Raw genomic sequence first — 20,770 nt, 5'->3', positions numbered from 1 at the left:
ACCAACTCAGTAGTCATTTTCAAGCAAGTATATATTTTTCCTTTCATACCCCATTGTATCCATCCTGTTACTATTTCAGTAGAATCTTAAAAAAAGATTACCACAACAGATAAGGCACTGGTATGATGGCTTAATTTTGGAAGAAAAGTCAGTCCTGAACGAACTTGGTAATCCCGGAATCCTCCAGCTACAGAAAGTGTGGTTAAATTTATGTGTCTAGCATTTAGAATCCAATAGTTGTTTACAGTCATATAAAAATCTGGTAGGAAATAAAGACACATATTAAAAATTAGTAGTCATTCCCTGCAACAATAAAGTATCTATGATACTAATACTAAACTGAATTTCTGTTTAAGCCATACTGAATTGCCTACAAACAATGTTATTCACATTTCTCATTTTTGAGTAGTCAGTATCTTTATACATGGTCTATTTTCCCATTAAATCAGAGTACAAATACTAGGAGTTACTTAAGGTCTCAGTAAAGAAAAAAGATATTCAAACTTCATTAGTTTTGTCAAGTCCATACACAAAACAGGTCTCTACATCCCACAAAGATGCTGCTAGACCATAAGCCACACAGTGTAATAAGGAGAAACCCCTAAAATTCTACCAAAGATAAAGTTCACTATGCTAAAAAAATGGTAGATCTTCCTAATCATGGCAGTATGAGAGCTTAGCAGCTCTCTACTGTGGCCAGTTACCACTATACAAAGTACTATTTAAGTGATTAAAATACAATCAGGACAACAACAATCATTTTAGTCTTGAGACTCGATGCTGCTATGGAAAACTCTAAGGGTTAAGAAGGTTCTACTCAGGGTGCTCCTGGGTGGCTCAGTTGGTTGAGTGTGTGACTCTTAATTTTGGCTCAGGTCATGATCTCACGGTTTGTGAGATTGAGGCTCACATTGGGGTCCGTGCTGACAAGGTAGAGCCTGCTTGGGATTCTCTGTCTCTCTCTCTCTCTCTGCCCCTCCCCTACTCCCTACTTGTGTGTCCTCTTTCCCTCTCCTTTCTCTCAAAATAAATAAATAAACTTAAAACAAAACAAAAAAAAAACTCATTTAGTGTAAGTAACAAGTAGCTCAAAGGGAAGAATCTGCAATTTTTCCACTTTATCTATGGAAGATGAAAACAATACAGTGTCAAAGATTTGAGGCCAGGGCAGGGGAGTTCTCCTTTCCTTTCTGATTATCAGAACTTAATGTGTTTTTACCCTGGCATTTGATCCTATTGAGGGCTTCAAACATTTTGGAACAGCAAACTTCTCCCATTAAAGATCTCAGCAATATTTAATTAGAATATGACTAAGCAGACCCATTCCTAACATCTGCAGGTCCTAGGACAAGAGGACCAAGGAACACATGCTATATGTCTAAATATATGTCTAAATATTTAACAGTAAAAATTTCAGCTAACAAACTGTTAAATCAATTATCTCTGCCTATCTTGACAAATATACATCTTCCAAATAACCTGGAAGACCAAGTTCAAATAACAAGTTCTAGGACATCTCAGAGATGGAGACTAGATGATGACAGCACAGGAAGAGCAGATCTCTAATCCATCACTGTACTATCCTCTCTTCCCATCTCAATTTCATCCTGCATTACGAGGATGAAGGATACCCAAGCTCTATTTGTACCTCATGCAGAGCCATCCCTTAGCCACAACTCAAGTTTATATACCTGCCCTCAGAACAGATCCAGGTAAGAGGCCCACACAGGCCATGGAAAAGCCTGGAGGCGGGGTTACCTGGATCATGGTCCAAAAGTAAAGGCACAGCTGCAAATATAGGCCAAGCTGCTTGGCCTATATACTCCTCGCCTTGTGGTGAATGGCAGTGCCAGGGCAGGGACCCCTAAAGTGCAGAGCCCAGTGCACAGCTTCCATTCCCCTATTGAAGGGCAGTATTTCCATCAAGTATAAACAGGGAATGCACTTCTGGAGGTCATATGGGTCTCCTAAAAACCTCCTAAAAAAATCCACCACCCCTAGAACTTTTGTTTTTTCATTCCAATTTTGGCTTAATGAAATATGAAATAAATACAGAATAAATAAGAAAGAGGGTTGCTAATTACTGGAAAGGCACCTAACGTTAAGAATTACTTTCAGCCTGAACCTTTCAGAGACAGATCATCAGTAGCCTTCAAAAACAGTAAAATTGGACTCTTTTGAAAGCTCTTTCCTCAAAGAGTTTTTTAAGATGTATTCTGAGTAATTCTAACTTAACATACATGGCTCATCGACATAAAATGTAATAAAAAAGTTCTCAATTGTGATGACAAGTATTATGACTAGTCTATGCCTTTGAATTTTTTTCTAAACCTATAGGTCATTTGTAATTATTAGAATTAATAAAGCAAATTTAAGCAACTTCATTAAAACTAAAAATTTATACTGAAAGATTTCTACAAGCAAAGTTTTAAATGTAATAAGGGAAAAAATTAAACTTCACTGTAGGTACTGTTGCACCAGATATTCCAGCAAATAAATTACCCCTTGGCAATGTTATGTTAAAATGGGTACTGTGGTTTGGAGTCACTAAGGTGTATTTCTCATTTTTATCACAATTAAGATAATGCAAATTTCGATAAGGTAAGAAGTGGCATAAATTTACTGCTCAGAAAAAAGAATTCTTTTTCAAAGACTTTCTTCTGTCATATAACATTTCAATAAACAGTGAAGATAACAGTTCTTTTAAAAATATTTATTTATTTACCTTGAGAGAGAAAGCATGAGTGGGGGAGAGGTAGAGAAAGGGAGACAGAGAATCCTAAGCAGGCTCCATGCCCAGCACAGAGCTGGACACAGGGCTCAATCTCCTGACTGTGAGATCATGACCTTAGCCGAAATCAAGAGTCAGATTCTCAACCAACTGAGCCACCCAGGCACCCCAATACTAGACTTTTCTTTGAACATGCAGATAGTAATGGTACCTATCTCACAGGACTGCTCTAAGTCTCAAGTGAAATAATAATACATCATGTAAAGTCCTTAATACAACACCCAAAATATAGCAAAGTATAGTAATAAGTATTAGGAATTCTATCGCAAATTCTAAATTTGTTTGAAAATTTATTTAAAATTTACATGGTGACCTATTTATTTTAAAACAAGGCATTTCTACTGTTTTACTTAAAATATAAGCTTATTTTGAATAGAATACTCTAAGAGTTAACAAAACACAGGAAGTTTAACAAACATACTTTAAGAGACAGAGTCATCTCTAAGAGTAATTAAACTGAAGCCCAAGTGTCTAGGGATTATAAGATACATGTTCTCCACAGTAAGATGCTACTGACAGAGAAAACAAAAATTCCAATTATTAGCCTAAGCTGAAAGTCACAAAGAAAGATGCTCAGAAATGGAGGTGTTAATTTGAAACTGAGCTGCTTCACACATGGATAAATCTACAGCACACTCTAAAGAAAGCAGAAGCAAGGATTTGTTTAATCCTAAACAATAATGAGGAGGTCAGTTAGTGTTTATCTAATAGTACTTACCTGTTATGAAACGATCCAATGGCAACACAGGAGCAACATGAGGTGTAGCTTGTGTAATAAGAAGATTTATCAGATCTTGTTTAAAATTTTTCAATGTAAGCAATGCTCTTGCAACAAGGCCACCCATAGAGTGACCAATTATTGCCACACTTTTTGGAGCAAATTCTTGACCCTATAAAAAAAAAAAATCACCAAGGCATAATGAAGGCTTATCATAACAAAAATTCCAAATACTTACCTCTCTATATGAGCAATTTTATAGAAAAAAAGAAAATTAAACTACTTACATAAACTTGCATAAGATACAGAAATATATTTTCATTTACTTATAATTGGTATATGCTACCATTTTGTATCCTGCCTAATATTTTTAATGGCTATGCTTTGGTTTTCTGAACCAAAATCAGAACTCTTTGTCTACCATATTATGTCTTACCATATGTTACACTGGATGTAAAAGGTGTAATTATATTTGGTTTATTCCAAAATATTAGATTTTATAGCATAGAAGTCAGATCATTTATTTGAAACTGAAAACATCACAAAAATTCAGAACAATTATGGTTGCCATAACAACATGATACCTCATCATATTGATATATCTTATCAAGTTACTTCTCTATTGTGCACCTGGGTTGAAAAAGAAACCAGCATTCCAAAATATTTATTCACTGACAATTACATATTTTATTTTTAAAATAAGTATTGCTTTTACAAAAATCTTTTGTCTCCATATAGTATCCTTAGTTTCACTGCCAAACTTTTGCTTATCACTCTCCACACTAATCCTTCATCTATGCCTTCTCTCATAACTATGAATAAATTGGGCTTTTTACAGAAAAGAATTAACACAGTAAGCCTGAGACTGTTATCCTTATAATGGACTGCATATAAGTTGGCTCTGGGATACAGTCTGGAACCTTAGATTCCTGGATTTTCCCATAATTTCCTAAATGGAAGAATGGCTCACTATGCTGAAACTGTTTTGCAAATAATACAGTTTATACTGCATACCTGCTGTCCTTCTGGTTGGGATTTTAGTACACGCTAGGCACAGGGTCTCTACATGACCAGCCCCCAGTAAATACTATGGACACTGAACTTCTCATGAGCTTCTCTCACAGACAACACTTCACACATCACAATTCATTGCTGTATGAATTAAATGGATCCAGTGTAACTCCCCTTTAAGGACATTTGGAGGCTTGTACCTGGCTTCCTCTGGACTTCACCCCATGCACCTTTTCTTTATTGATTTTGCTTTGTATTCTTTCATTGTAATAAATCATAACCATGAGTACAAGTACATGCTGAATCCTATGAATCCTTCTGGACAATTATCAAGCCTGGGGATGGTCTTGGTGATTCCCAACACAGAGCTGATCTTAAAAAAAAGCCAAACTCTCCATTTGTGCTCTGAAACCCATCCCCTTCTGCCTTCTCAAGTACATCACTCCAGCAATTCTACTCACTTTTTTCTTGCATTGTTGTTTCTCGCTCTCTACCAGATTATTCTTGCTAGTATAAAAATATATTATTATCCCTTAAAAAATAAAAACTACTCTTTTGACACCAACTTTACCCTTAGTGAGCACATCTTTCTCTACATTTCTATAGTGTAACTCACTAAAATCAACTGCCTATACAGTACTTGCTGTCTCCAATTTCTCAACTTCCATACACTCTTACACCCACTCCAATCACACTTTCACTTCAACACTCCTCCAAAATTATCAAGTCACCAAGGAATCTAATGGCCAATTCTCAATCCTCATCTTATATGAACTATCAACAGGATTTGACATAGATCACTTCTTCCTCTTTGAAATGATTTGTTCGGATTCCTTGACAACGTATTATCCTGGTTCTCCTCTTACCTCACTGGCTACTTCTTTTTAGTCTCCTGCTGTTTCCTTCTCATCTCCCCCATGTCTTTTTTTTTTTTTTAATGTTTACTTTATTTTTGAGAGAGAGACAGAGGCAGAGTGTGAGCAGGAAAGGGGCAGAGAGAGGGAGACACAGAATCCAAAGCAGGCTCCAGGCTCCTAGCTGTCAGCACAGAGCCCAGCACAGGACTTGAACTCATGAGCAGATCATTACCTGAGCTAAAGTCAGATGCTTAAAAAACCCAGGCACCCCACCCCCCATCTCAATAAGGTAGTGACTCAGGCCTCAGTCCTTAGGTCTCTTCTTTCATATCTTGACTCCATAGTGATCTCATCCAATCTCATGGCTTTAAATACATCCATATACTGGCAAACCTCAAGTTATTATCTCCAGACTGGACCTCTTTCTCTTGAACTCTAAACTTAAAATCCAATCGCATCCTAACTATACTTGGGATATCTAACATGCATCTTAAATCAAACCTGTCTAAAACTAAATTATTAATCTCCTCCAAATATATTCTTCTTACCTTTTCCCCCATCTTAGATAACGGCATTTCAATCCTTCTAGTTGTTCAGCCAAAAACTCTGGGTCATTCTCAACTCTTTTTGTTTCACACTGCCCCTCCATATCTGATCTGCCAGCAAATCTTGTTTCCTTTAAGATTTATACCAATCTATTTCTTATCACCTCCAATGTTACCAACTTGATTTAAGCCACCATTATTCATGCCTGAATTACTGCAATGAGCTCCTAACTGGTCTCTTTACTTCTCTCACATCCCTTCATTTATCCTTGAAACCATCCACAGAATAATATTAAAACCTAAATCAGGACATGTCACTCCTTTGCTCAAAAATCTCAGCAATGTCTTTCCCTATCATTTCAAATAAAAGGTAATATTCTTAAAATTGCCTACAAGGCTCTATCATTTGTCTCCCCCTGCCAAATTTTCCTTTATTAACTTATTCTATCTACTCCAGCCATACCAGTCTCCCTGTTTTTCTTCTAATACAGCTCACATGTGCTGGCCTCAAATATTTTACTTGTTTCCTCTATCTGAAATACTTTCCTCCTAAATACCCTCATGCCCTCTAATTTATAATAAACTGTCTGCTTCTCAATAGAGACCTTTGCTGGGGACCCTTATTTGTAATTGTAGTCCTCTACCCTTTGCTCCCTATGTCCCTTTCCTGTTTTATTTTACTTCTTGGCATTTATCACTCTGTAAGATAGTATATATTTTTATTATTTATATTTATTATCTGCCTCTCCTGACTAGAACATAAGGTCCATGAGGGCTTGGATTTCTGTTTTATTCACTGCTATAACTGCATGTAGATTCAGGTGCTGAATAAATGAGGTTTCTTCCATGTGTAATGTCCTCTCACTTTCTCACACTCAAATCCTGTCCATTCAACAAAATTCAGTTGTCTCGAACTCCTACAGCACCTGGTTGTAAAACGAATCTTATGTTCTAAAAGCCTCAATTTAAAAGCGAGTTTATTAGCTCTATTATAAATTTAATATGTAGTCATTAGGGAAAATATGAAAACAAAAATACAGAAGGGAAAAACTACCTAGCATAACACATTAAATATACACTTATTTATTGTGAATGACATTTATGGAGATAAATCTCATTCTGTAAAAACATATTTATCTTACCCAATATATATCAAATACTTAAAAGGTCCTGCACCTAATTTTGCTTGTCTCCTCCTATATTATCCAGTACAGATTTAAGTTTAAAAAACACTTGCTATTGAAGTAACTTTAAAATGCTGGCTAACGCAAAGAACCATGAAGTCTAAATTTCATTCTTTTTTTTTTTTTTTTTAATTTTTTTTTTCAATGTTTATTTATTTTTGGGACAGAGAGAGACAGAGCATGAATGGGGGAGGGGCAGAGAGAGAGGGAGACACAGAATCAGAAACAGGCTCCAGGCTCTGAGCCATCAGCCCAGAGCCTGACGCGGGGCTCGAACTCCCGGACCGCGAGATCGTGACCTGGCTGAAGTCGGACGCTTAACCGACTGCGCCACCCAGGCGCCCCTAAATTTCATTCTTAAGATGCATAAGAATATCATACTGCTTGAATTTTACTATAGCTATATAGTTAAGTCTTCAAATTAGGCAGTGCAAGTTCTCCAACGTTATTCTTTTTCAAGACGGTTTGGCTTTTTTGGGTACCTTGCATTTCCACATAAGTTTGTAAATTTTTACAAAAACACCTCCTGGTATTTTCATTTGTATTGCATTAACTCTACTGCTTAATTTGGAGAGAACTTATCTCTTAATTTTAAGTCTTCTAATCCTTAAAGTTGGTTCATTTATTTGGATTCCTTTCCCTCAGCAAGTTTTACAGGTTGCAGTGTACAGATACTGTATATCTCTCATTAAATTTATCCATAAGAATTGTATTTTTATATTATTGAAAATGCACTTTAAAATTTCCCCTTCCATTTGTTCAGTGATTTTTGAAGACTGACCATTTGCCCTGAGAAATTGTTAAATTCACTCATGAATTATAATTCTCTGTAAATTCCTTTAAATGTTTCTGTATATTTGTATCATCTTTAAATGTTTCTGTATATTTCTGTCATCTTGTGATCACATCTTATTTATCTCATCCAATAAACACCTTTATCACATACAGAAATAGTTCTTAACCTAATAGCTTGTTTCCTCCTGTAATGCATAATACTTAATTTCCTTGGGTTGAGAAAGTTTGCATCTGTTCCTAATGCACTGAATTTTGTGGGTTTTCCTTACATCATGAATGGGTACTGAATGTAACCAAATGATTTTCTTCATCTATTAAGATGATCCTACGATGAATTACACTGATTGATACTTAAATATTAAACCAACTTTGCATTCTTGGGATAAATCCTATCTAGTCATACTGTACTTTAAAATATTGCTGGATTTGATAGCCTAATTTTTTGTTGAGAATATTACATCTATGTTCATGAGGAATACTCTCTATTTTTTTTCCAAACAATATTAATGTCTGATTTTGATAAGGTTTGCATGTTTCTTAAAATGAACTATAAGTATTGTCTCTTCCTCTATTTTCTCAGCTTGTATGAGATGGGATTATTTCTTTCTTAAATGTGTCATGGATTTTACCACTGAAGTCATTTAACTCTAGGGTTTTCTTGGCAGTAAGATTTTTAGTTACAAATGTAAAAAATGTTAAACATATAGGGCTAGTCAGAGATTCTTTCTCTTGTGTCTGTTTTGTAATTTGTTTCAAGAGATTTGAGAATTTCAACCAAGTTGTCAAATTTATTGGTGTAATGTTGTTCATAATAATCCTTTAATAGCTTCTTACTACCTGTAGGCTCTGTAGAGATGTCCCTTCTTTCATTCCCAATATTGTTAATTTGTATTTTTTTTCATCAGTCTAGATAAGGGTTTATCAATTCTTAGATCTCTTAGAAGAATGAGCCATTGGTATAATTTTGTCTATTTTCTGTTTCCTTGATTTCTATTCCTTATTGTTTCCTTCCTTTTACTTTGAGTTTTACTTTGTTCTTTCTATAGTTTAAGTTGAAAGTTGGATCACTGTTTTTAAACCTTGTTCTTTTCTAACATAAGCATTTAAGACTACAGTATGTCTTCTAACCACTACTTTAATTTTATAAATTCTGATGTGTTTTCATTTTAATTAGGTTCAAAACATCTTCAAATTTCACCTGTTAGTTTCTTTTTGACCTGAGTTGTCTAGAAGTAATCTCTAAATATTTGCTGATTTTCCAGATATGTTTTTGTTAATTTTAATTTTAATTCTGCTATGTTCAGAAAATATACCCTGTATGATTTGAATCCTTTGAAATTTATGTTGACTTATTTCATGGCCTAGCATATGAAATTTTTTGTAAATGTTCCTTTTGCATTTAAAGAGAACATAGCTAGTGGGGGAGCTAAGATGACAGCACAGTAGGAGGACCTTAAGCTTGTCTCGTCCCTCGAATACAACTAGATAACTATCAAATCATTCTGAATACCCAAGAAATCGACCTGAGGACTGACAGAACACACTGCACAATAGAGGGAGAAATGAGGCCACATCGAGGAAGGAAGAAAGATAGGAAGTACAGAAACATGGTTTGGGGGAGAAAGCAATCGCTGGTGCTACAGAGAGAAGGGAGCCCTGGTCCTGGAGCAAGGCAAGAGAGGGTGGAGCATACAGGGATACACACAAGGAGAACACTGGAGCCATTGGCTGAGAAAACGAGAGGGGCTGATTTTCATGAGTTTTGCAAGTTAGCAGGGCTCAAAGACCAGAGTTTTAAAGGTCTGTAGGCTTGGCTGGGAGAGACCCCTGAATGCACTGCCATAAACCTGGAAAGAAGGCAAACAACCCCAGGGTAGAAGACACGATCTACAGATCACTTAAGGCACAGGGGGAGAAACTATTTGTTCTTCTAGGAGGGCATCTGTGGGAGGGGGCATTCAGAGAGATGCCTCTCTGGGGACAAAACAGCTGGCAGGTGCCATTTCCTTCCCCTGCCCCTCATATAGGCACAGAGACACCTGCTAAGGGCAGCTAAATCGGACACTGGCTGTTTAGCCTGCTTTGCTCCTAATCCCATATCCCTGTGCTCTGTGTACAACTGCCCTTCTAAGTCAAACCTGTACCTATCCCAGCACAGTGAAACTCTACCTCAAAAGACCAGCACAGGCCCCTGCCACAGCACATCCCTAAAATCTGATGTTTCAAAAGTCAGCAGGCTTGGCTGGGATAGAGCCCAAAGTGCACTGCACTTGTCTAGGCAGGCAAGCAACCCGAGGCAGACAGCATGAAAAACACCTGGGAAAAACAAGGGGAAATTGTTTGTCCTTGAAAGTGCTTCCCTGAAAGCACAGCAAGCGCAGGAGAGGGGTCTCCAGGGACAAAGGAGCTGGCTGGTACCATTTCCCTTTCCCTCCCCCCACTTAGCATAAGCACAGAACCACCTATAGTAAACAGCACAGCACCAACACTGGCTGCCTAACCTGCTTACACCAACACCCGCCCGGTACCAGCAGAGTGGGCCCATTCCCCAAAGATCAGCACAAACCCGACACATATGAGGTCTACCAACCAGAGAGTTCTGCAAGGCTTCAGTACTTGTGGAAGTAGTATCAGGTCTGATTCAATAAACAGATCAGAACACACCTAGTTAAAACTTACCACACTCTGGCCAAAGTCCAAAAACTGCCCACTGCAAGCAAGGAGAGCCTCTGTAGACCACTGGCCTGAAGGATAGAGCAGCCAAAACACAGCAGCAGTATGCAGGCAGCACACACCAGAAACATTCCCGGAAGCACCAGTCCCTGGACACTAAATGACCTCTCCCCCATAAAGCCATTACTCTCACGAGCAGGAAAAACAACAGGCTTTTCCAACACAGAGAAGAAGACCGAGACTTAGACAAAATGCCAAGATGGAGGAAATCATACCAAAGGAAAGAACAAGAAAAGATCGCATGGTCAGAGATCTAATCAAAACAGACATAAGTAGTATGCCTGATGGAGACCTTAAAGTAATGATCATAAGGACATTCACTGACTTGAGAAAAGCATAGAAGACATCAGAGTGACCCTGGCTGCTAAGATAAAAGAATTAAAAAAACAATCAGAAGTGAAAACGGCAATAACTGAAATTCGAAACAGACTGGATAATACTAATCCACAAGAATAGAAGCAGAGGAATGAATAAGTGATATAGAAGACAGAATAACGGAAAATAATGAAGCTGAACAAAAGAGAGAAAGAATTATGGATCACAAGAATAGACTTCGGGAACTCCATTACTCCATTAAATGTAGTAACATTTGTATCATAAGAGTTCCAGAAGGAGAGAGAGACAGAGAGAGAGAGAGACAGAGACAGAGAGAGAGAGAGAGAGAGAGAGAAAAAGAAGAAGATTTATTTGAGGAAATATAGCTGAAAATTTCCTTAATCTGAGGAAGGAAACATACATCCAAATCCAGGAGGCACAGGGAACTCCCATTAAAATCAGGCAAACATCAAGACAAATTGTAGTTAAATTTGCAAAAATAGTGATAAAGAAAAAGTCCTAAAAGCAGCAAGACAGAAGAAGTCCCTAACTTTACAAGGGAAAACCCATAAAGCTAGCTGCAGACCTCTCCACAGAAACTTGGCAGGCCAGATGGGAGTGGTATAATTTATTCAATGTGCTGAATGGGAAAAATCTGTAGCCAAGAATACTCTACCCAGCGAGGCTATCATTCACAACAGAAGGAGACAAAGGATTGCCCAAATAAAAACTAAAGGAGTCCATGACCACTAACTCAGCGCTGCAAGAAATATTAAAAGGGATTCTTTGAGTGGGAAGGAAAGACCAAGAGTGACAAAGAAGGAAGAGAAAATCTCCAGAAGTCACAACAAGTAATAAAATGGCACTAAATACATATCTATCAATAGTTACTCTGAATGTAAGTGGATTGAACACTTCAATCAAAAGATAGAGGGTGTCAGAATGGATAAAAACCTAAGACCCAGCTATATGCTGCCTATAAGAGGCTCATTTTAGACCAAAAGACACCCACAGATTGAAAGTGAGGGGATGTAGAAATATTTATCATGCAAAGGAAGTCAAAAGAAAGACACTGTAGCAATACTTACATCAGACAAGCTAGATTTTATTTTATTGTATTTTTAATTTAAATTTTAGTTAACATACAGTACAATATTGGATTCAGGAGTAAAATTCAGTGATTCATCACTTATATACAACACTCAGTCCTCATCAAAACAAGTGACCTCCTTAGTACCCATCACTCATCTAGCCCATCTCCCACCGACCTCCCTCCACCAACCCAGTTTGTTCTTTATCATTAAGAGTCTCTCGTAGTTTGTTACCCTTTCTTCTCCTTTTCCACCCCCCTACCCATATGTTCATCTGTTTTGTTTCTTAAATTCCACATATGAATGAAATCATATGGAATTTGTCTTTCTCTGACTGACTTATTTCACTCAGCATAATACATTCTAACTCCACCCACGTCACTGCAAATGGCAAGATTTCATTCTTGTTGATGGCTTAGTAATATTCCAGGGTGTGTGTATGTGTGTCTGTGTGTATACACTATATCTTCTTTATCCATTTATCAGTTGATGGACATTTAGGCTCTCTCCATAGTTTGGCCATTGCTGATAATGCTTCTATAAACATTGGGGTGAACGTACCCCTTCAAATCTGTATTTTTGTATCCTTTGGGTAAATACCTAACAGTGCAATTGCTGGATCATATGGTAGTTCTATTTTTACTTGTTTTGAGGAACTTCCATACTGTTCCCCAGAGTGGCTGCACAGTTTCACACAAGGTAGATTTTAAACCAAAGACTGTAATAAGAGATGAAGAAGGATACTATATCATAATAAAGGAGATTATCCAACAAAAAGATCTAATAACTATAAATATTTATGCCTTCAATACTGGAGTACCCAAATACATAAAACAATCAATAACAAACATAAAAGAACTCAAGATAATAATACAATAATACTAGGGGACTTTAACACCCCACTTACATCAATGGACAGATCATCTAGGCAGAAAAGCAACAAGGAAACAATGATTTTGAATGACACACTGATATAAAGAACTCCCCAAACTCCACATCCGAAAAACAAATAATCCAATGAAGAAATGGGCAGAAGACATGAATAGACAGTTTTCTAAAGAAGACATCCAGATGGCCAACAGGCACATGAAAAGATGCTCAACATCACTCATCATCCAGGAAATACAAATCAAAGCCACACGGAGATACCACCTCACACTGGTCAGAGTGGCTAAAATGAACAAATCAGGAGACTATAGATGCTGGAGAGGATGTGGAGAGATGGGAACCCTCTTGCACCGTTGGTGGGAATGCAAACTGGTGCAGCCACTCTGGAAAACAGTGTGGAGGTTCCTCAAAAAATTAAAAATAGATCTGCCCTATGACCCAGCAATAGCACTGCTAAGAATTTACCCAAGGGATACAGAAGTGCTGATGCATAGGGGCACTTGTACCCCAATGTTTATAGCAGCACTTTCAACAATAGCCAAATTGTGGAAAGAGCCTAAATGTCCATCAACTGACGAATGAATAAAGAAGATGTGGTTTATATATACAGTGGAATACTACTTGGCAATGAGAAAGAATGAAATCTGGCCATTTGTAGCAATGTGGATGGAAATGGAGAGTATGATGCTAAGTGAAATAAGTCAGGCAGAAAAAGACAGATATCATATGTTTTCACTCATATGTGGATCCTGAGAAACTTAACAGAAGTCCATGGGGGAGGGGAAGGGGGCAAGCCATAAGAGACTCTTAAATACTGAGAACAAACAGGGTTGATGGGGGGTGGGGGACAGGGGAAAGTGGGTGATGGGCATTGAGGAGGGCATCTGTTGGGATGAGCCCTGGGTGTTGTATGGAAACCAATTTGACAATAAATTATATTTAATATAAAAAAGGGCAAAAAATAAAATATTTACTGAGTCAAAAAAAATAAAATAAAATTAGGTTTAGTCAACATAAAAAAAAAATGAATGACACACTGAACCAGATGAACTTAACAGATATATTCAGAATATTTCATCCTAACACAGCAGAATAAACATTCTTTTCAAGTGCACATGGGACACTCTCCAGAATAGATCATATATTAGGTCACTAATCAGGCCTCAACAAGCACAAAAACACAAATCATACCATGCATATTTTCTGACCACAATGCTATGAAACTGGAAGTAAACCACAACAAAAAATTTGGAAAGACCACAAATACATGGAGGTTAAACAACATGCTACTAAAGAATGAATGGGTCAAACAGGAAATCAAAGAAGAAATTTTAAAAATAGATAGAAACAAATGAAAATGAGAACATAACGGTCTGAAACCTTTGTGATGAAGCAAAAGCATCACAAAGAAGAAAGTATATATCAACACAGGCCTACCTCAAGTTGCAAGAAAAATCTCAATTAAACAACCTAACTTTATACCTAAAGGAGGCTGAAAGAGATAAACAAACGAAGGCTAAAGAGAGAAGGGAAATAGTAAAGATGAGAGCAGAAATAAATGACACAGGAACTAAAAAATGGTAGAACAGATTAATGAAACTGGGAGCTGGTTCTGTGGAAAAAATTAATAAAATTGATAAATCTCTAGCAGACTTATCAAAAAGAAAAGAAAAAGGACACCAATAAATAAAATCACGACTGAGAGAGATCACAAACAACACTACAAAAATACAACAATTATAAGAGAATATTATGGAAAAGTATATCCTAACAAATTGGACAACCTAGAAGAAATGGATAAACTCCTAGAAAATATAAATTACCAAAACTGAAAAAGGAATAAAAAACTTGAACAGACCGATAACCAGTAAAGAAAGTGAATCAGTAATCAAAAAACTCCCAACAAACAAAAGTTCAGGAATAGATGGCTTCACAGGCAAATTCTATCAAACATTTAAAGAAGAGGTAATACCTATTTTTCTCAAACAGTTCCAAAAAAAAAAAAAAAAGGAAATGGAAGGAAATCTTCCAAACTCATTCCAAAACCAGAAAGACTCCACTAAAAAAGAGAAAACTACAGGCCAATATCCCTGATGAACATGGATGCAAAAATTCTCAACAAAATACTAGGAAATTGAATCCAACAGTACATTAAAAGAATCATTCACCATGATCAAGTAGGATTTATTCCTGGGCTGCAACGGTGGTTCAATATTCACAAATCAGTAAATATGAAACACCACATAATAAAATGGGACAAACCATATGATCCTTTCACTAGATTCAGAAAAAGCATTTGACAAAGTACAACATCCATTCATGTAAAACCCTTCAACATAATAAAAGCCATATACAAAAAACCCACAACTAGTATCACCCTCAATGGGGGAAAACTGAGAGCTTTTTCTCTTCAGTCAGAAACAAGACAGGGATGTCCACACTCACCATTGTTATTTAACATAGTACTGGAAGTCCTAGCCTCAGCATTCAGACAACAAAAAGAAATAAAAGGCATCCAAATCAGCAAGAAAGAAGTCAAATTTTCACTATTTGCAGACAACATGATACTTTATGTAGAAAACCCAAAGATTCCAGCAAAAAACTGCTAGAGCTGACACACAAATTCAGTAAAGTTGCAGGATACAAAATATACAGAAATCTGTTGCATTTCTATACATCAATAATGACGCAGCAGAAAGAAAAATCAAGGAATCAGTCCCATTTACAACTGCACCAAAAACCGTAAGATAACCAGGAATAAACCTAACTAAAGAAGGATAATGTACTCTGAAAACTATAAAACACTGATGAAAAGAATTGAAGATGAGCAAAAAAACATAAAATATTCCATGCTCATGGATTGGAAGAACAAATATTGTTAAAATGTCTATACTACCCAAAGCAATATACACATTTAATACAATCCCTATCAACATACCCCCAGCATTTTTGACAGCTAGAACAATCCTAAAATTTGTATGGAACCACAAAACACTTGAAGAGCCAAAGCAAACTTGAAAAAGAAAAGAAAAGCTGGGGGCATCATAATTCCAGACTTCAAGCTATATCACAAACTGTAGTCATTAAGACAGTACTGGCACAAAAACAGACACATAGATCAAAGCAACAGAATAGAAAACCCAGAAATGGACCTACAACTATATGGCCAACTAATCTTCAAGAAGGGAGAAAAAGGGGCGCCTGGGTGGCTCAGTTGGTTAAGCGTCTGACTTCAGCTCAGGTCATGATGTCACAGTTCATGAGTTCGAGCCCCGTGTCGGGTTCTGTGCTGACAGCTCAGAGCCTGGAGCCTGCTTCAGTTTCTGTGTCTCCCTCTCTCTCTGCCCCTCCCCTGCTTGTGCTCTGTCTCTCTTTCTCTCTCTCTCAAAAATAAATAAACATTAAAAAAAATTTTTTTTTAAGGCAGAGAAAGTATCTAATGTAAAAAAGGTAGTCTCTTCAACAAATAGTGTTCGGAAAACTGGATAGCAACATGCAAAAGAGTGATACTGGACCTCTTCCTTCCTTCCTTCCTTCCTTCCTTCCTTCCTCCCTCCCTCCCTCCCCCCCTCCTTCCTTCCTTTCTTTTTAAATTTTTTCAATGTTTATTTACTTCTGAGAGAGAGAGACAGACAGAATGTGAGCAGGGGAGGTACAGAGAGAGAGGGAGACACAGAATCTGAAGCAGGCTCCAGGTTCTGAGCTGTCAGCACAGAGCCTGACGCAGGGCTTGAACTCACAGACTCCGAGTCATGACCTGAGCCAAAGTCAGACAACTGAGCCACCCAGGTGCCCCTGGACCACTGTTTTATACCATACACAAAAATAAATTCAAAATGGATAAAAGACCTAACATAAGACAGGAAGCCATCAAAATCCTAGAGGAAAACATAGATAGTAACCACTTGGACATCAGCCATAACAACTTCATACTAGATACATCTCCTGAGGCAAGGGAACAAAAGCAAAAATAAACTAGGTATCACTTCACAGCAGTCAGAATGGCTAAAATTAACAACACAGGAAACAGTAAGTGTTAGCGAGGATGTGGAGAAAGGGGAATCCATTTCCACTGTTGCTGGGAATGCAAACTGGTGCAAGCCACTCTGGAAAACAGTATGGAGGCTCCTCAAAAAGTTAAAAATATGGCCGCAGCAACTTCTTACTCAACACATCTCCAGAGGCAAGGGAAACAAAAGCAAAAATGAACTATTGGGACCTCATCAAAATAAAAAGCTTTTGCACGGCGAAGGAAACAATCAGCAAAACTAAAAGGCAACTGACGGAATGGGAGAAGATATTTGCAAACGACATATCAGATTAAGGGTTAGTATCCAAAATCTATAAAGAACTTATCAAACTCAACACCCAAAAAACAAATAATCCACTGAAGAAATGGGCAAAAGACATGAATAGACACTTGTCTAAAGAAGACATCCAGATGGCCAACCGACACATGAAAACATGGTCAACATCACTCATCATCAGGGAAATACAAATCAAAACCACAATGAGATACCACCTTACACCTGTCAGAATGGCTAACATTAACAACTCAGGCAACAACAGATGTTGGCAAGGATGTGGAGAAAGAGGATCTCTTATGCATTGTTGGTGGGAATGCAAGCTGGTGCGAATGCAAGCTGGTTCAGCCACTCTGGGAAACAGTATGGAGGTTCCTTAAAAAATTAAAAATAGAACTACCCTATGACCCAGCAATTGCACTACTAGGTATTTATCCAAGGGATACAGGTGTGCTGTTTCGAAGGGACACGTGCACCCCAACATTTATAGCAGCACTATCAACAATAGCCAAAGTATGGAAAGAGCCCAAATGTCCATCGATGGATGAATGGATAAAGAAGACGTGGTATATATATATATATATATATATATATATATATATATACAATGGAGTATTACTCGACAATCAAAAAGAATGAAATCTTGCTATTTGCAACTATGTGGATGGAACTAGAGGGTATTATGCTAAGCAAAATTAGTCAGAGAAAGACAAATATCATATGATTTCCTTCACTCATGTGCAGATTTTAAGATACAGAACAGATGAACACAAGGGAAGGGAAGCAAAAATAATACAAAAACAGGGAGGGGGACAAAACATAAGAGACCCTTAAATAAGGAGAACAAACAGAGGGTTACTGGAGGGGTTGTGGGAGGGGGATGGGCTAAATGAGTAAAAAAGGTGTCAATGAATCTATCCCTGAAATCACTGTTGCACTATATGCTAACTAACTTGGATGTAAATTAAAAAAATAAAATTAAAAAAAAATTTTTAAATAGACATATTATGGTGGATATCCAGGTAGTTGAAGACTGTGTAGTAATCAACTCCAAATTCCACCTCCCTCAAATGATATGAAATAAATTCACAACTACAGTGGACTGTTTAAATGGAAAAAAAAAAAAAGTTAAAAATAGAACTACCCTACAATATAACAATTGCACTACTAGGTATTTACCCAAAGGATAAAAAATACTGACTCTAAGGGGCACATGCACCCCAATGTTTATAGCAGCATTATAAATAACAAAATTATTGAAAGAGCCCAAATGTCCACTGACTGATAAATGAATAGAGAACATGTGGTGTATATATGTGTGTATGTACACACACGCGCGCGTGTGCGCACACACACACACACACCCCACAGTGGAGTATTATTTAGCCATTAAAAAAGAACAAAATCTTTCCATTTTGGGGCACCTGGTGGCTCAGTCAGTCGGGCATCCAACTTCAGCTCAGGTCATGATCTCGCGGTCCATGGGTTCAAGTTCCATGTCGGGCTCTGTGCTGCTTTGGATTCTGTGTCTCCCTCTCTCTCTGCCTCTCCCCTGCTTGCACTGTCTCTTTCTCTCAAAAATAAATAAATGTTAAAAAAAAATTAAAAAAAAAAATCTTTCCATTTGAAACAACATGGATGGAGCTAGAGAGTTATTATGCTAAGTGAAATAAGTCAGAGAAAGACTAATGCCATATGATTTCACTCATACATGGAATTTAAGAAACAAAACAAATGGGGGTGCTTGTGTGGCTCAATCGGTTAAACATCGGCTCGATTTTTGGCCATAGTCATGATCTCGCAGTTCTGTGAGACTGAACCTCAAGTCGGACTCTGCACCGTCAGCTTGGGATTCTCTCTCTCCCTTCCACTGCTCACATGAACATGAGCTTTCTTTCTCAAAATAAATAAATATTAAAAAAAAAAAAAAGAAAAAACAAATAAACGTAAGGGAGGTGAATAGGTCAAATAGGTGATGGGTACTAAGGAGGGCACTTGCTGTGGATGAGAACTCGTGTTGTATGTAAGTGATGAATTGTCAAATTCTACACCTGAAATTACTATTACACTGTATGTTAACTAACTTGAATTGTTTTTTTAATTTTTTTTTAACGTTTATTTATTTTTGAGACAGAGAGAGACAGAGCATGAACAGGGGAGGGGCAGAGAGAGAGGGAGGCACAGAATCGGAAGCAGGCTCCAGGCTCTGAGCCATCAGCCCAGAGCCCGACGCGGGGCTCGAACTCGCGGACCGCGAGATCGTGACCTGAGCTGAAGTCGGACACTTAACTGACTGAGCCACCCAGGCGCCCCAACTAACTTGAATTTAAATACAAATGCGAGGAAGAAAATTTTAAAAGCAAAAAAACAAATTAAAAAAATAAAGGTAACAAAAGTTTCTACAGTTGTTGGATGTAGTATACTATAAATTTCAACAGGTTAAGCTGGTTAATACTGTTCAAATCTTCCATACCTTACTGATTTTGTCTATTTTATGAATTATGGAGATAAGATTGCTGAAATTACCAAATCTAATCATGGATTTACCTATTTCTTTCTCTGTGTTGTTAGTTTCTGCTTCATGAATTTAGAAACTTTGTTATTAGGTACATACTCACTTGAGATTGTTTTGCCTTCTTGATGAACTCTATCATTGTAAAACGTCCTTTAACTCTAATATCTTTTGTTCTAGAATCTATTTAATTGATATTAAGACAGCCATGCCAGCTTTCCAATGATCTGTGTACGTATATTTTTTCCCGTTCTTTTAAAAGTAATCTATCAGGGGGCGCCTGGGTGGCTCAGTTGGTTGAGCGGCCGACTTCGGCTCAGGTCACGATCTCACAGTCTGTGAGTTCGAGCCCCACATCGGGCTCTGTGCTGACAGCTCGGAGCCTGGAGCCTGTTTCGGATTCTGTGTCTCCCTCTCTCTGACCCTCTCCCGTTCATGCTGTCTCTCTCTGTCTCAAAAATAAATAAACGTTAAAAAAAAAATTAAAAAAAATAAAATAAAATAAAAGTAATCTATCAGGATCTTTCCATTTAAAGTGGCTTTTACTTTCTAGTAGATAGATTAGCATATAATTGGGTTGGTCTTGCCTTTCTTATACAGTCTGACAATGTCTTCCTTTTAACTGGAGTGATTAATCCATCTGTAATTAATGTAATTATTGATATAGTTGGGTTTAACTCTATCATTTTGTCATTCGTTTCTTGTCTCCTATTTGTCCCAGCTTATTTCTTTCTTCTTTCCTTCTATTTCTTCTCCATTTACTCTTTACTCTTTTACTATATCTCCCTTTTGTTGCTGGTATTCTAGAAATTACAATATGCAACCATATTGGTCTACTCTGAATTAATATTATACCACTTACTTAATGCAAAGGATTAATTCTATACATTCCTCTCCCCATCCTTTTCACCATTATTATATACTTTTCTTCTAAATAAGTTATAAACCTCATACTATGGGTTTTTTTTTTTTGCTGTAAACAAATTGTTAACCTTTTTATTTTGAACAAATTAAAGAAATGTTGCA

At 37.2% G+C, this 20,770-nt stretch overlaps 1 protein-coding gene across 1 annotated transcript in view; it reads right to left on the bottom strand.

Annotated features, from left to right (window-relative positions):
* Positions 1 to 20,770, bottom strand: part of PGAP1 (post-GPI attachment to proteins inositol deacylase 1) — a 76,923-nt gene that overhangs the window by 44,763 nt on the left and 11,390 nt on the right. Inside the window, exons 4-5 of the mRNA XM_047085176.1 lie at positions 3,510 to 3,681; positions 102 to 259 (exon numbers count right to left, since the gene is read on the bottom strand). Coding sequence (XP_046941132.1) covers positions 102 to 259; positions 3,510 to 3,681 — 330 coding nt within the window. The remainder of the gene's footprint in view (positions 1 to 101; positions 260 to 3,509; positions 3,682 to 20,770) is intronic.

This window comes from Lynx rufus, unplaced genomic scaffold (genome assembly GCF_022079265.1).
Source record: "Lynx rufus isolate CCGP_SWC_20201006 ecotype Redwood Valley unplaced genomic scaffold, mLynRuf1.p SCAF_2, whole genome shotgun sequence".
Lineage (NCBI taxonomy): Eukaryota > Metazoa > Chordata > Mammalia > Carnivora > Felidae > Lynx > Lynx rufus.
This window is presented reverse-complemented; position numbering and strand designations above follow the sequence as displayed.